We start from the raw sequence: 17011 nt of genomic DNA, 5'->3' as shown, positions 1-17011 counted from the left end.
TATGTCCTTTTTAGCTCTCAAGATTTATGTATATGTATATAGATCCTTTCTCCATCGCTCCAAATCTGTTACAGGCAATGACTATTCTGATGTCTTAAAAATGAAGCAAGAAGCTAAAGATAATACCGTGTTTAGAAGACAGAACGTTTGGGGTTTCTAGAATTTATGAAGAAAGTTCCCAAATAAAGGAAATTGTGGGCCTGACCAATCAGGATGCCTTTCTGTGATAAAAACAAGCAAAAGCCAAGCACTATCAAAATAGCAGTAGCCACTGCCAGTGTTACAGGTAGTATGGACTTTTGAAAACCAGTAATGAGAGCTCCTTCACAACTGTAATTAGCCATTTGTGGTGCTACTGTTACTATAGCTAGAGTCATTTTTCAAATGTGAGGTAGAGAAATTCTCTTTGGCTGGAGCCTGAAGCTGTTATTTATCAAGACTAGTCTTTTGCCTCTTTTCTTTCTTTCTTTCTTTCTTTCTTTCTTTCTTTCTTTCTTTCTTTCTTTCTCTCTTTCTCTCTCTCTCTCTCTCTCTCTCTTTCTTTTTTTCTTTCTTAAACTCCCCTACACTCATCCCAAAGCCAATGCTCAAAGAAAGCCACCCATTTGAACGTTGGCATGTTGCACACCACACTGGTTATTCTGTTAGTCCTGTTTCTTTGCTGCAGTACACAGTCTGGATTGTTCAGCATCGTCCTTTGCTGTGTCCTCAGGAGATCGTTATATCGATACATAAAAACCAAAAGACATATGAATAACCAAAAAGTCAGCTTGTGTCACTTTGAGCAAGGTACCTAATTTCCTGGCCTGTTTCTTTCTCTATAGCCTTTAAAAAATAGAGGTCGCTATCAAATTATTTCTCAGGTCCCTTTAGACCTTTCACGCTATGATAGGTTTTGGGGGGTAACTTACATACAAGGTAAACCTCACCATAGTATTACAATACCTACATTTAAACTTCTAATTTATCAAACCTGCTTTCTAACCACTTACATGGTGGCATATGGAGGATCTATACCAGATTCCCTATGTGGCTTTTAAATAGCACTGAGCAATAAAACTGAGGAATGGATACCAACGTAGTATGATAACATATGTGTGTGAATGTGTGTAGGGGCATGTAGTGTGTGTATGTGGCCATACGCTGTGGTACATCCTTCAAAGGACAAACTCAGGATGCTGTGAAAATTATGACCACATTTTATCCAGGCTTTGAATGCAGGATTTAAAAGATGACTAGTAAATGAGGGACATAGGGGTGAAAAGGGCAGGTCAAAGAAAAGTTCAGGTGGGTGAACCTTGAGGCATAAAAGGGCTAGATAACATCATTTTCCTAAAAAGAAAGAGAGCCATAGAGCCAAGAAGAACCAATTTTTTTTTCTTTTTGGATCATTGCTCATTAATAATTCATAGCAATTTTTTCCTTTAAATTCCTTTTCAGTATTTATTCACGATTGGCAGTTGCCCGTTTTCTCCTCTCCTCAAAAAACTCAAAATATCCTCACTTGTATCTTTAATCTTTTCCATCTTTGCATATATTATCTTTCTTCCCACCAGTAACTATCTGCCATTTTTATGAAAACACAGTGTTCATCCAATTTGCTAAATAAAGGAACAAAGTGGGGCATGTATGTGTTTCACAACATCCCGTGCTCAGAAGAGTCCCATGTGGGGTGCCTGGCTGGCTCATTCAGTTAAGCATCTCACTCTTGATTTCAGCTCAGGTCATGATCTCAGAGTTGTGAGATCAAGCCCCACATCAGGCTCCATGCTAAGTGTGGAGCCCACTTAAGATTCTCTTTCTCCTTCTCTCACTTCCCCTCTTCCATGTGCACATGCAGGCTTTCTCTCTCTCTCAAAAACAAAACAAAGCAAAACAAACAATGAAAACACACACACACACACACACACACACACACACACACACACACAAAATAACCAAAAAACTAACCATGCTTTGTGTAATGCTCTGTTATCACCATCTTGATATTAATTTTTAAATAAGAGGCTCCACATTTTCATTTGGCATTGGGTTTCCAAAATTACATAGCCATTTAGGAAGGAAAGGTAAATTATTTTGGTTGTATTTGAGTAGAGGTAAGCAATATTCAATTTGTCCTGCATTCTTTTATATGTCACTTCCATGTCCAAAATTTTGCCCACTTCTCTTCATTTTCAGTACTACCACTACCTATAATCCAAGTTACCATTGCCTTTTTCTGGTGTTACAGAAATAACTAATATTAGGCAACATAGATACAAGAAGTTGCTAGAGGGGCACCTGGGTGGCTCAGTTGGTTAAGCATCCAACTTTTGATTTCGGCTCAGGTCAGGTTGGTGAGATTGAGCCCTGAGTCAGGCTCTGTGCTGACAGCATGGAGCCTGTGTGAGATTCTCTCTCTCTCTCTCTCTCTCTCTCTCTCTCTCTCTCTCTCTCTGCCCCTCTGCTGTTCACGCATGGGTGTACTCTCTCTCAAAAATAAACATTAAAAAAGTTACTAGAGACAAAGAGCGATATTTTATAATGATAAGAGAGCCAATTCATTAATAATATATAACAAATCAATATATATACATATATATATATAAATACACACACACACACACACACACACACATACACACACACGATGAGAGAGTCCCAAAATAAATGAAAGGCTGTTAGAAATGAAGGTAAACAATTCAATAATAATAGTGGGAGACTTCAATAACCTTTCAATAATGGATATTATACCTAGGCAGATAATCAACAAGAATATAGAAAACTTGAACAACACTATAAATCAACTAGATATAATATACATTTACAAAGACCCCACCACAGATGGGGTGCTAAATATTCTGTGTTTAGAAGAATACACATCATTCTTAGGTAAACATGGAACATTCTTTAGGACAGATCACAATCAGGGTCATAAAACAAACTTTTAACTTGAGGATTGAAATCTATAAAGTATGCTTTCCAGTCACAATGGAATAAAAGTAGAAATCATTAAGAAAAATTGGGAAATTTATAAATATATGGTGATTAAATAAAATATTCCTAAATAACCAGTGGGTCAAAGAAGAAAAAATAAATTAGAAAACATTTTAAGGTAAATGAAGACAAAATACAATATGGCTATATATAAAGAAGAAAAAAATAAATGCCTTAACTTTTCAGCTGAAGACACTGGAAAATAAGCACAAACTACACTTAATGTAAGCAAAATGAAAGAAATAATAAGTATGGGAGTAAAAAAAACAATGAAATAGAGAATAGAAAAAAATACAGAAAATAAATAAAGCCAAAAGCTGTTCTTTGAAAAGATGAAGAAAACTGACATGACTTTAGCTAGAGTGACCAAGAAGAAAGGTGAGAACACTCAAGTAACCAGAATCAGAAATTAGAGAGGGAACACCACTACTGACCTTATGAAAACAAAAAGGATTACAAAGGAATCCTATGAATAATTGTGTCAATAAATTAGATAATTCAGTTGAAATGGACAAATTTCTGGAAATACACAAACTACCTGACTCAAGAAGAAAGAGACAATATAAGTGAACCTATAATAAGAGAGTTAGTGATTGAAAACCTGTCAGAAAAACCCAGGCACAGATATCATCACTCCTCAACTCTACCAAACATTTAAATGATTAATACTGCTACTTTACCCACTCTCCAAAAATAGGAAAAATATAGAATAATATTTTAAGGAAAGCATTCCATCTACAATAGCATCACAAAAGGAAACAGCAATCAAAGAAGTAGAAAGCTTGTAGTGTAAGCATGACAAGACATAGTTAAGAAAAATTTTTAAAGATTGTTAATAAATGAAAAGACATCTATCTCATTTTGAGTTATTTCCTCAAAATGTTAATCATAGCGTTGCCACAAGAATAAACCAGCAATTCCTCTTGTAGGTATATACCCAAAAGAATCATAACATATATACACAAACTTGTACATAAATGTTTACAGTGTTATTCGTAGTAGCCCCAAAGTGAGAAAAATCCTAGTCCCCCTGAGTTGATGAATGGCTAAACAGCATATGGCATGGCCACAGAATGGAACATTATTTGGCAATAAAAAAGAATGAAGTATTGATACATATTATAATGTAGATGGACCTTTAAACCATCATGCTAAATGAAAGATGTCTGACATAAAAGACCACACACTGTATGATCCATTCATTATATAAAATGTCCAGAATGGGAGTGTTTCTGGAGTCAAAAAGTAGATTAGTTCATACCTAAGGATATCATATACTTTAGTACTTGCTTCCTTTACACAGATTATTAGCTCAGTGGTTTTCATGCTAGGAAAAAGGCAAGTGGTGTCTAGGTATTATTATTTTTTTTTAATTGGGGCAAGTTCAATTAATTTTTCCACCAAATTGCAAAACATATCTTCAGAGGACTGTGTAAGGATTCAACGGAGATTACGTGGACGCTCCAGGACTTGCTAAGTGGTAGCTATTGTTATTAGTTGATGCTAAATAATTTAATAAATGAATGATTTTTCAAGACTAAAAAATACAGTTTCTATCTCTAAAACCTATAGCCAATGCACTCCCACCCCCCCAATTCTTTTGATAAGGTTTTGATAAGTCCTGAAATACCTATCAGGTCTTACTTCCCATGTTGAATATTTAAAAAGAATTGTCAGTTTCCAGCTTTGTAGGCTAAAAGGAATGCTCAGGTTTTGTTTGTTTTCCCCTTCTGGTATTAAATTTTCTCTTTCCTTCTGACTTGTGCACTAACTACAAACAAAACTTGAAAAAAGCTGATAAGGTTCCCTAGCTTTGGAAAAACTGAATATACACTTAAAACTTAGTTTTCTTCCCAAATGAGATGCTTTCTTTTTTTTCCTTTCAACTTGGGGCACCCCTCTTTTGAGTTGAAAGTAACTGCTTCAGACGAAAGCTCAGCGATTCTGTCCTTAGAGCACATTTAATTTTAAAGCAGACCAAAGAGCCCCAGCCTTCAAGGCAGAGTAACCCCCGAACACACTCAGGGCATATTTGCAGTATTATAAAAGTAAATGATTGTGAGTATATACTCCTTTGACATTAATAATGCAATTTGCTCCGAAATCTATTAAAAGCCCACAAGCCTAATTAAATATTAAAATTGAAATTGGTATTTCTTTCAGGCAATTTTCAGTGGAAGAAGAAATATGTTTTTAAAAAAAAAAAAAACAAAAAATGCATTGAATTCTCACTGATACTACCAATTCAAATACACAATAATGGGAGTTTTTCCTTAAACATATTGCTTTTACGTCTATATCTACTTTGCCCCTTGCTAAAAATCCCAACTTTCACAGACATCAAAATAATTACAACTTTGCTTTAAACCACAATACACAGACAACAGCCCAAAATAATATGATTACTGAAAATAGTTTAAGGTTTTATCGTAGGCTTGCATGCTGTGGAATCAAATTATGGTTTTTGAGATCACTTGGAAAATTTCCTCTGTGTGGGGGCTACGCCAACTGCTCGTGAACACAGATAGAGTTCATGTGCATCATTTTACTTTGGATATCAGGAATTTTTCAAGTCCGTTTGCTTCACAATTATGTATTTAAACTGTTCAAAGTTAAATTTTTTAAAATAAAAATATAAAAACCAACTATGCTTTCAGAATTCTGCTTATATTCCTTTCTCCAAACTGTTCTCCCGCATTCCTGCCTCTACATACACTTTAAAAAAAATTATATAAGTCCTTCTTTAATGAATATTAGCAAACTGTGGTACTTTTCATATATACTTGGAGTATATATAGCTGCATATTACTCTCTTGTTTGGATGCACTCAAAATGAGTCAACGAGCCATCAATTGATAGACATTTTTATTGGTAATCCTTTTTTTCTTGCATTTATAAATAACACTACAACGAATACCCTTCCGCATATATCTTTTTGTATTTTTGCCCATATGTGTCTGAGATAAATTCCTAACAAGAAATTCCTAAAGGAATTGCTGGACTGAATGGTAAATGCATACTTAACTTTTCTAGATACTGCCAAATTCCACCCCAACTTTTTGCATTTTTACAAGCTGTGCATGAGAGTCCTCATTTCCCCCACAGCCTTGTCAAAGGAATATTGTATAAATATTTGGATTTTTGCTAATCTTCATTTCTCTTTATTAGAAGCGACCGGGGTTGAGTAATTTTACCCATATTTAAGGGACATTTGCATGGCTTTCTTTGGGAATTGTGAGTTTACTTTCTAGCCTTACGTTGTAATATATAATTTTGGGTATTTCTTTCTTTTTAGAAGAACTTCATGTATTGGCTTATTAACCTTTTGTTTTTTTTTTTGTTTTTTGTTTTTTGTTTTTTTTAATTTTTTTTCAACGTTTATTTATTTTTGGGACAGAGAGAGACAGAGCATGAACAGGGGAGGGGCAGAGAGAGAGAGAGGGAGACACAGAATCAGAAACAGGCTCCAGGCTCTGAGCCATCAGCCCAGAGCCCGACGCGGGGCTCGAACTCACGGACCGCGAGATCGTGACCTGGCTGAAGTCGGACGCTTAACCGACTGCGCCACCCAGGCGCCCCATAACCTTTTGTAGCTAACAATGTTACCAATTTATGATTTATTTTTACACATAAACACATAGTGTTTTTTTGTCATGCAAAAGTGTGTGTGTGTGTGTGTGTGTGTGTGCATGCATGTGTGTAATGAAACTTATTTTTTCCCTGAATTTTAAGTATAGTGTAGGAAAGCACTTCCTACGACCCAGTAATAAGAAATTCACCCACGTATTTTATTCCTTTTATATTACATATTTGCAATTCATTTTGGTATATAAGCTCAAGAAATTCCTAACAATTTACGAAGAATGAGCTGGTATGAGCTGGCCCCAGTACACCATTCAGTGCTGGTGGGGCATGGATAGCCACTGGTCGTTTCTCTGTGTTGTTTCCACGTGTATGTTCTCAGGTTTACTGTGTGTGTTTTATCAAGTAAAGTTCCTGGTGCCTCATATTTTCCAAACCAAAAACCTCTTTGAACACTGAGAAAATGTGTCATTTTTCTTGATGAATAGTGCATTACAGCTTTGGGGGGAAGAATGTATAACTATTTGGTAAAAAATTTTTTTTGCTATTTCACTAGTTGAGATTTTTTTTTTTTGAATACAAAATACCAATTCTCCAGTTGCGTAAGTGTGCTGCCACTTTCAGAAACAGCAACAGAAGAGGGAGATATCCGGGTAGGGAGACAAATATTCTGTATTAAATGGTCTTGTTTTTAGCAGATTGGCACTGTTGCTTATCAAGGCATATTCATTTTCTTCTCTCAGATTTAGAGAATTTGCTATCCCCAAATGGACAGAAAAAGCACAATAAATAGTAAAGACTCACCACTACTGGAAGCATCATTCAGATTAAGCAGTCCCCCTCCTAGACCTCTGTAACTATGGTAACTGTAGGTCCCATTGCCGTTGATGTACAACACCTCCTGGGAGCCTGAAACAGCTGAGGTTGAGTAAGTGGCCTGGGCCGCCTCTGGTTTACACTGTTTGTCAGCTGGGGCAGATTCGTCCTGCAATGACAACAGCATTCCATTATTTGTCAAGTCACTGTACTATTTCGTCTTGACTACGACCATCTCGTTGTTATCTACAGGTCGGCACTGAACAAGAAAAAAATGTACATACATGGTCAACATCAAGTTGGCACACATGCACGTTTTCAACAACTTGGCTAAAAGGAAGTAACGATGCGAGACAGACTGGAGGTGGAGCAAAATTGGCAAGCAATTTCCAACTGAATTTAAAATTACATGAAGAGAGTTGTTCACAACAGCCCAGAGGTGAAATCAACCTAAATGTCTATTATTATCATATATATAATAATATAATATTATATACACTATGTCATTATCCTACATATTACATATATATTCCTCCACAGTAGAACACAGACAGGTCTTATATATTCGGCTTAAGCTTATTAAATGAGTAAAGCTTGTCAGAACATTGATAGGTGAATCCATGATGTTTACCCATGGATTTGTTTTTATGCGTATGACTTCTCTTTTCTGTGAAGAAATAGATTTTAACTACGCTCCATGGAACTGTAAGGCTTCTGGGGGGAGATGACTCAGAGTGTTCCAGAGATTGTGGGACGAGGGCACAAAGTCGTGCCGTTATGCCGTGTTTGATCTACATTCATAAAATCACTGCATCTACAGCATTATGAAAACCACCAGGCTGTGTGAAGTATTCTTTCGGTAAAGACATGTAGCCATTGAAACTCTGAAAGGCGGCAGAATATTCGATTCTTGAAAGCAATGCTGGGGTCCCTGGTAGGGGCTAGCCTCAAACCATTCCACTTGCTTGCATAACTTCCCAGTTTCCTGATTGAAAATTACTTGGGCAACATGATAAAATCTGAGTTCCCAGTTTGGCAAAATTGGTGGCCTTTCTGAACATCCCAGTCTATTTTTCTGTGTTTGAAAAATGACAATAAAATACACTTATAGGAGGAGTTTCTTCATGATGAGTAAAAAGAGAGAAGAGAGAAGGCATTGTCTCCACAATATTTGCTCACTGATTCTTTGTAGGATAGAATTAATTCGTATTATTAAACATGCTATTTTTAAAATTTGCCTAGTCTTTCATTATTAACTGTTATTCCAAACCACAGTAACTGCATAGAGCAGGCAGATAATTAATTCCATTAATAATCAAAACAGGCCTTGTAGGGAGTCATTTGTGTTCAAACACAGATTTGCATTATTAATGTTCTTGGCAGTCCACTATATGCTGAGAAATAAAACATATGAAAGCCTCAATAAAATCTGGTCTGCAGTATCTTTTGGGCAAAAGTTTAATATAAAGTTAATTCGTGTTTTTCTTATGAACGATTGCTGTTACTGGTTTCAAAGAAGCATAGATTTTAATGACATAAAAAAATAAATATCCCCTAGAGTGACATTTTACCTCTGTAAGCAACTTTTAATTATTAGTTCCCAAACTTCTCAAGGCTGACAGCTTGCCCCTGGGTTGCTATGAAGATTATTTTTAAAATGGGATAATATCAATATTTTATAAGACTGCATATTCAGGCATTGAAATAAATTTCATTCCTCAAAAATCAGACAAAATCCTATCCCGGCTTTTATGAGACGTATTTCAATTTTCTGTTAAAAATTCCATAAAAATAAGATAGCATCAGTGATTTAAGGACCACCAGCAGTGTACTAGATAATGCAGTGTTGCTTTGATTCAGATTTCTTTGATTGAAAATATACAACAAATTAAAGAAATGCTTATAGTAACTTCTGTAACAAGACTTTGGCCTTATCGATAAATATAACCTTGATGTATTGAAGTATGCACATTTCACAAAATATAGGCTTGTTATAGGATGTGTGATTACTTATAGATGGAAGGCAAGATTGGGAATGATTTGACATTGTCACTGTCTTTGGGAAGACTGGTTTGTACTCTTTTGTACCTTATGCTCAGAAACTGGACAGAGACAACTAGACTTTGCAGAACCTGACTGGCACTTGGGCCATATAGATTGAATTCCTTAAGTGCAGATGCCTAAGGAATCCTTTACTCAAGTAATTTGGACAGATACTTAAAAAAAAAAAAAAGAAATTTGATTGGTTCCACTCAAATTTTTGACAATAGATTCCAAAAAACTTTGCTTGGAAAATGTTACAATGTCTTTATTATGTCTCCCAAGAATTCTACGTTTTCTTAGACTATATCTGCTACCGTCTATCATGTTTATTGTATGTTTTCATTAAGTCTTCTCTATCTATAGTTAGAAAATTCCAGTAAAGTGTACTGCTAGATTTAATAATTCAGATACCTTTCTTCTTTTTTGCCTTTTACCTTACATCGTTATGGCAATTAGAAGTTGTAAGGCAATGTTGCATCGATATTGAATTACATTTTTAGTTCATCATTGGGCAAGGAACTTGTGATCCACCTTTTTAAGGTGAAGAAGCTTGCACAGACTTCAAAGAAGCTTATCACTGCAAAATAGTAAACATATGGATAATTCAGGCATCAATTTGCCTGAGCTTTCTGCAAGATTGTTATTGGATTTCTCCTATCTTTTCATGCTCTTTGTAGTCTACATGACAGAAGCGTTTTTACTTAAGTTAAAGCTCTAAATTTATCCTTTGATTTATTAGTACTGATGGGGCAAGAAAGTACAATTTATTTCACATATAAACTACTAGAAAACATCTCCACTTTCTAAAAGCTTCTCTTCTTCCATTTGATAGCAAGTGTTCCAGAACTAAGTACATTGCTAAGAGTTTATGGGGAAATTCATAAAATATCTGAGAGAATCAAAGCTTCCATTAAAACTACTTAGAAAAAAAAAGGTCTGCACTTAAAGCAAATGTACTTATTATTTGAGATGATGAGAAGTGATTGACGATGCCAACAACAGACACACACACACACACACACACACACACACACACACACACACACACACATATATAGTAACACTCAGGGAGTCATTTATTTCGTTCAGTTAGCAGCATTCCATACAATCTTCTCCCCCTGTTGGCCATACAAATAACTAAGATGCCAACACAAAAGACTGTTCTTTGCAAAGATGCTCCCAAACCCACTAAGATAATAAGGAAAAACATCTTTTGACCAAATCCAAGTAGCCTAAAGATAAGATGTGAAATAAGAGAGAAGGTAGATTGTGTTTCTGACTTGAGAAACCACAACCACAGCAAGATAGCTGTTACTCAGAGTTTTATCAAACTCTTAGAAAACAGGTTATTACATTAACAGACTCTCTTTGTAGCATTATTTACACACACACACACGATTTTTTAAACCATAAAGATTTGAGAACTATTGGCTTAAATATAAAACACAAAATAAATATAGTCCCCAACCCAGTAAACATAGATATATGGTTGGCAAGAATGGCAAGAATTATATCACAAAGTAATCTGCTCTAAAATTCTTCCTAATGGCCATAAAGTTTTATTACCAAAATAAACGTACAGACTTAGCATTTAAAAATTTCAACTTTGGGGCACCTGGGAGGCTTAGTTGGTTAAGTTTCTGACTCTTGATTTTGGCTCTGGTCATGATCTCACAGTTCATGGGATTGAGCCCTACATCGGGCTCTGTGCTGATAGCCTGGAGCCTTCTAGGGATTCTCTCTCTCCCTCTCTCTCTGCCCTTCCCCCTGCTTCCATGCACATATACCCTCTGACAACATCAAAAGAATTTCAACTTTACATGTAACAGTCTGCCATTTAATTATTGACCCAAAAAATCGTATTAAAAAATATCTTTTTCTATAGGTTTCTAACACTCAACTTTGGTTTCCTTTGTTAATATGACCATAATGAAATGTAAAAGTAATGTTCCTTTGAGGTAGTAAAATTGGACAGCAGATACAAATATTTTGGTCACTGATTTTTTTTTTGAGAGAGAGAGAGGTGGAGAGGAGAGAGACAGAGAGAGAGAGATTCCCAAGCAGGCTCCAAGTGCAGAGCCCCATGCAGGGCTGGAACCCATGAACCTTGAGATCATGACCTGAGCTGAAGTCAGATGCTTAACCGACTGAGCCACCCAGGTGCCCTGGTCATTGATTTTACATGCATATTATATTAATTTTGGCCCTCAGAAAAATCAATTTTAACAAAGCAATACCAAATTGGCATCTTAAATGTTAAATTTTAATATATTTTGGGAATAAAAATGTATTTTCCTAATCATATGATATTTTTGTTTCTCCTGAGATATTTTTCCTCCTGAGTTTTTAAAATATTTTAAAAATCTACATTTATAACAACTCAAAACATCTTTAAAACCATACCTTTATTTGCAATTTTGGCTCTACTGATTAAAAAGAAAAAAAAACTTTCTTAAATTATTTTTTTCTTAATCCCCTGTAACCTAATATTCTCTTTTGGTAAGATAGTTGCAATGCTCTACCTGGTGATACCATGGCAGGCATGGTTTCAGATCTTACCAGTGTAACTGTCATACTCAAATTCTTACTTCTAATATTGGCCTTCTCTCTGAGGCTCATGCCTGAACAAACGGAAATGCAGGCATATCAGATTTAATATCTTGAACTTAAATTTATGTTTTCTTTCCTCCAGATATCTCTTGCAAACATTTTTAATTAAGAAACAAAACAAGACCTGTTCTATCACCAATGAATGTATCTTGTTCTGTTAATGCATCACACCAAGATTTATTTTTTCTCCTACACTAGGCTTCTCTCAGTCAAACAACACCCATGTCCTCATGGCTCCATTTTGGAAAGGACCCTGATTGGCATACATCTGAGAAACCCTCACTGAGAATACACAATTCAGAGCCCCATAATCTCTCCTTTGGGCTAATGTGATAACCTCCTGACCAGTGCTTTCCCCTTGACATCTTGTCCACATCTTCTCAAACCTATCTTTTAAAATCATTTATCATGTTGAATTCTCTTTCAAGAGTTTGAGATTTCTTTCTTCTTGGAGAACAAAACCCAGAGCTGCTGGCATCCAAAGCTCTTCAGAGTTTGAGAACAATCCTGGCAGCCACATTTTCTGTCACTTCCTTTGATAACACTCCATACTCTGGTCATAACTTAAAGTGGTAAAAAAAAAAAAAAAAAAAAAAAAAAAAAAAAAAAAAAGCAGGGAAATATTCTGAATCATCTAAATGTGCCACTGGGCACCAATACATAGGAATTTTCTCATAATTAATTTTTTCAGAGAATCAGCTCCGGTTTCATTGATCTGTCATATGATTTTGTTTTTTAGTTTCCATATCTTTTATTTATGCTCTAATCTTTATTATTTCATTACTTCTGCTGGTCTTAGGTTTTATTTGCATATTTTATATCTGATGATGGTTTGTCATTTAATTTTTAATATTGTTCGCAAAATTTTAAGGTATGTATCTAATGTTGAAGAGCAAACAAAATCTTTTTCTTCAAAGACTTATTTTAAAGTTTCTTGGGGTGCCTGCGTGGCTCGGTCAAGTGGCCAACTTCGGTTCAGGTCATGATCTCACTGTTAGTGAGTTTGAGCCCTGCGTCAGGCTCTGCACTGACAGCTCAGAGCCTGGAGCCTGCTTTGGATTCTGTGTCTCCCTGTCACTCTCTGTCTCATGCTCTGTCTCTGTCTCTCAGAAAAACTGAATAAAGGTTAAAAAAATTAAGTTTACTTTTTGTGTGAAATCAGAAAGTGTTATGTGAATAAATCAGGCTTCGCTACGGCTTTCATCAAACTAATGGAGAAAGATAGTATTTTCCTTCTTCATATTCTAACCTAAATTCCAGAGTAACAAAATATTTTTTCTCCTTAAATCTCTAATAATATCCCCCAGCCACCATTAAACAAAAGAAATAAGACCTATTTATCTGAAATTCTTGTACCTCTTCTGTATACAATTATCTTTATGAAAAAAATGCAAGAAGAACAAATAGAGACTAAAAGATATCATAGGAGAGAACAAAGACTTCAAATGTATATAAATGAGCTCTTCAGTCCTCAGGTTGCTATAGACCAAAAGACCTTGAACCAAATATCCTACAGAAGATGGGAAATTCAAAGTGTCAAGACAATTATATTCAAACAATTAAAATTTCCCTCAAAGCAAAGACCTAAACATGATGGCTATGTCAAAACCTCTAGCTATAAAAACATTATAGCTATCATAAAAATTCAGAATATTATAGCTTTAACCAAATTTAGAACAAGTATTTTTAGTATTAAACTTTGAGAATCACAGTGGTGCCTGGGTGGCTCAGTTGGTTAAGCTGAGTCCAACTTCGGCTCAGGTCATGATCTCCCGGTCTGTGAGTTCAAGCCCTGTGTCGTGCTCTGTGCTGACAGCTCAGAGCCTGGAGCCTGCTTCTGTCTCTCTCTGACCCTCCCCCATTCATGCTCTGTCTGTCTCCGTCTCAAAAATAAACAAACATTAAAATTTTTTTTTAAGTTTTGGGAAGCACAATAGAAGCATTAAAATTTTTTATTTTTTATTTTTTATTTTTTTTTCAACGTTTTTATTTTTATTTTTGGGACAGAGAGAGACAGAGCATGAACAGGGGAGGGGCAGAGAGAGAGGGAGACACAGAATCGGAAACAGGCTCCAGGCTCTGAGCCATCAGCCCAGAGCCCGACGCGGGGCTCGAACTCACGGACCGCGAGATCGTGACCTGGCTGAAGTCGGACGCTTAACCGACTGAGCCACCCAGGCGCCCCTAAAATTTTTTTTTAGAGCAGTTAACCATTAGCTACTACATAAGAATCCTATTGACATAATGGTATCAGAAGATTAAGGCTAAATCTGCACACTGGCCACCTAGGGTATGATGCTGGGCAGCCTGAAGAGGTATGTTATTTTATCTACAATGTAATCAAATCTGTGATCCATAAAGGGGCTTCATAAAGGGATTTAATTAGATTTTGTCAGTTATCAATTCTGATATTTATTTTATTTTATCCATATAGAATATCCATACATTATTGGCTAATGCTGAAATAAACTAATAGGTATTAATACTGTTGTGATTAACGTTTTAGTACAAATTAAAATAATGTGTGTCACGTTCAAAGACAAGAGAAACAAACTTTCTTTTCATTTCCGTGGGTATCAGTTTTTCTAAAATACACGACTAAGCTGCAATTTATGTTAAAACTATGTTTTAACACAGTTTTATGTTATGTTATGTTGAAACTTTAGATTCCTTCTCAAAAATGGCTACATAAACATAAGTCAACAAAACTCAGGCTAAGAACTTTAAAAGGGAGCCCTCACATACTATTTATTTATCCCGGATGTCAGTTACCCAAAATCCTCTCAGTATGGTCCTGGGAGTTTTCATCATTGGCTTAAGAAAATTAGACTGAACTAGAAAGCAGAGATATTAAAAATACAATTAAAGTTAAAAACAACAACAACAAGTGGCCATGGCAGATAATCTTCATCTTTCCACATTTCTTTTTGAGCAAACAGAGAAACTTGACTAATGATGCTATTTCCACACTGATGTTGCGAGGTAATCCCAGACGATTTCAAAATTAGAAACAGGCGTGCCAGCGTGGTTGCCTGAGCAGAATGAAGAACAATCCCTTCCTAACGTCACTCTACATGATGGATTCCTTCATAGCTACTTTTGTCAAACGTTACGTTCAATCATATAGTAAACATAATTCCATCCAAATTGTGTATCTTGAAGGAGCCACATAATTGAGATGTTAACACCTACACGTTGGAATAAAAGCTTACAGGTTATTCTAATTTGATTTCATCTGGGTGTACAAATTACCCACCCATCTGGATATTTTAAGTGTATTAATTATGAAATAGTCAAACTAATTAGAAAAGCCATCAAAATGGTGATGCCTGAATCACCGAGTCATAATGCTTTTATATTAGTGTGAAATTAACTTTTAAAGGGAACATGCATGAGACAACATGAAATGAACTGAAAATAACCTAGTGATAAATTTAACATGCAGTGCTTATGCCTGACTATGTATGGGTATGTGTATACATAAACAAAACACTATGTTTTTTTGTTAATGTTCCTCTCCCGAATAGTACTACTTCTGTCACTTGTCACTTAGTTATGTAATGTGCGCTGATCTACCATGGTGACTGTGGGTGTAGGGTATATAGTAAGAAAAGAAATAGCACCATTGGCATATTTCTTCATACATCAGGTTTAAAGTTTACAATTTTATTTACATCTATGATGAAAAACTAATTTGTTGTTCAAGAAGTCATTAATTTTTAGGAGTGCTCTAACTTCTCAAAAATATACACAAGTAAATCCACTAATGTTCTTGGCGGCTGTGTATTTGTTGTGGTGGTATTATCTTCCTTAAGATATTGGCTTATGTTATCCTTCTCCATAATAAATGTTGGTAGAAACGGTATAACTAAGCTTCTCCTTTGCTTCCATTTTGCTTCTCTTTGAGTCTGCTATTTTCTATGCATAATTTTCCTTGAAGATCTCAGCTGTGTTTATCCCTTCATCTATCCCTTCTATACCAAAGACCCCTAAATCTCAATCTGTAGTTAAGACCTTTTCCCGAGTCATTTTCAACTACTCACTGGACATAAATACCTGAATACCCCGCATGTGCTTCCTAATCAGTATGTCAAAATTGTACACTTTCTTCTCATACTTTCACTTCTCCATCCATAATTTGCTCTGCCTCCTGAATTTTGGATTTCTGTTAATGATACCTTCATCCAGTCTCCTGAGCTAGAGGTCGGTGCCATATTGAATAGGCCCTGTTTTTATCATCTCGTATGTACAACACAGGATGAATTCTCATACAATTATTGAAAACAATGTTCTATTAAATGTCTTATTTAGTAGGCTACACATCCAGCTAGGTGCTGAAGATAGATCATCAGATAAAATAGGCAGAAGCCCTGCCCTCAAGGGACCTATAGAGGTAGGGGAGGAGGAAGAGAGTAGGCAAGAGGAAGAAATGAAAACTACAATATGTAATAAGTTCAGACAGTGGTAACCATGAATAATGAAAGAAAACATGGTGATGTAAAAGAATAATTGGAGATGGGTGTCCAAGAGGGAAGGCCTTTCTGAAAGAAGTACATAAGCCTTTGGCTTTGGTAAAACTGATAGAAAAGAGGCAGTTATATGAAGATACGGGGGACGTGTGTGTGTCCGCATATGAACATTACACACAAATCATTCTACACTTGACATGAAACATTCTTCACATCCAAAGATTTCTATGATCCCTGGGTTTTGTTTCATTATGTCACAGAAGCATTCACATTGCTCAGACTAGAACTTGCGTCATAACAAAATATTTAAACAACACACATTTTTGCTACTGAATTGAATATTCTTATTTCCTCCACTTCAGATGCACTCTCTAGAACCAGTGTTAACCAGTATGAAGTTAGTTTCCTGGGCTTCTTGCTCTCTGGATGCTAGGATTTGGTCAACGGGAAGCCCTTACATGCTTCAGAGGTTGAGAAATGACAGGGTGTGGGTTTTTATCCCCCCGCAGCCTTTC

At 35.8% G+C, this 17011-nt stretch overlaps 1 protein-coding gene across 9 annotated transcripts in view; it reads right to left on the bottom strand.

Annotated features, from left to right (window-relative positions):
- NOL4 (nucleolar protein 4) overlaps window positions 1-17011 on the bottom strand; it is a 428346-nt gene that overhangs the window by 64130 nt on the left and 347205 nt on the right. For all 9 annotated transcript variants that reach the window (XR_005791656.1, XM_040479130.1, XM_040479123.1 and 6 more), the window contains one exon: window positions 7363-7543. Coding sequence is in view for 8 of the 9 variants with exons in the window: in XM_040479130.1 (XP_040335064.1) it covers window positions 7363-7543 (181 nt within the window). In the remaining variant the exon portion in view is untranslated. The remainder of the gene's footprint in view (window positions 1-7362; window positions 7544-17011) is intronic.

Source organism: Herpailurus yagouaroundi, unplaced genomic scaffold (genome assembly GCF_014898765.1).
Source record: "Herpailurus yagouaroundi ecotype Mexico unplaced genomic scaffold, PumYag 142, whole genome shotgun sequence".
Lineage (NCBI taxonomy): Eukaryota > Metazoa > Chordata > Mammalia > Carnivora > Felidae > Herpailurus > Herpailurus yagouaroundi.
The sequence above is the reverse complement of the archived record's forward strand: the minus strand, read 5'-3'. Positions and strand labels throughout refer to the sequence as shown.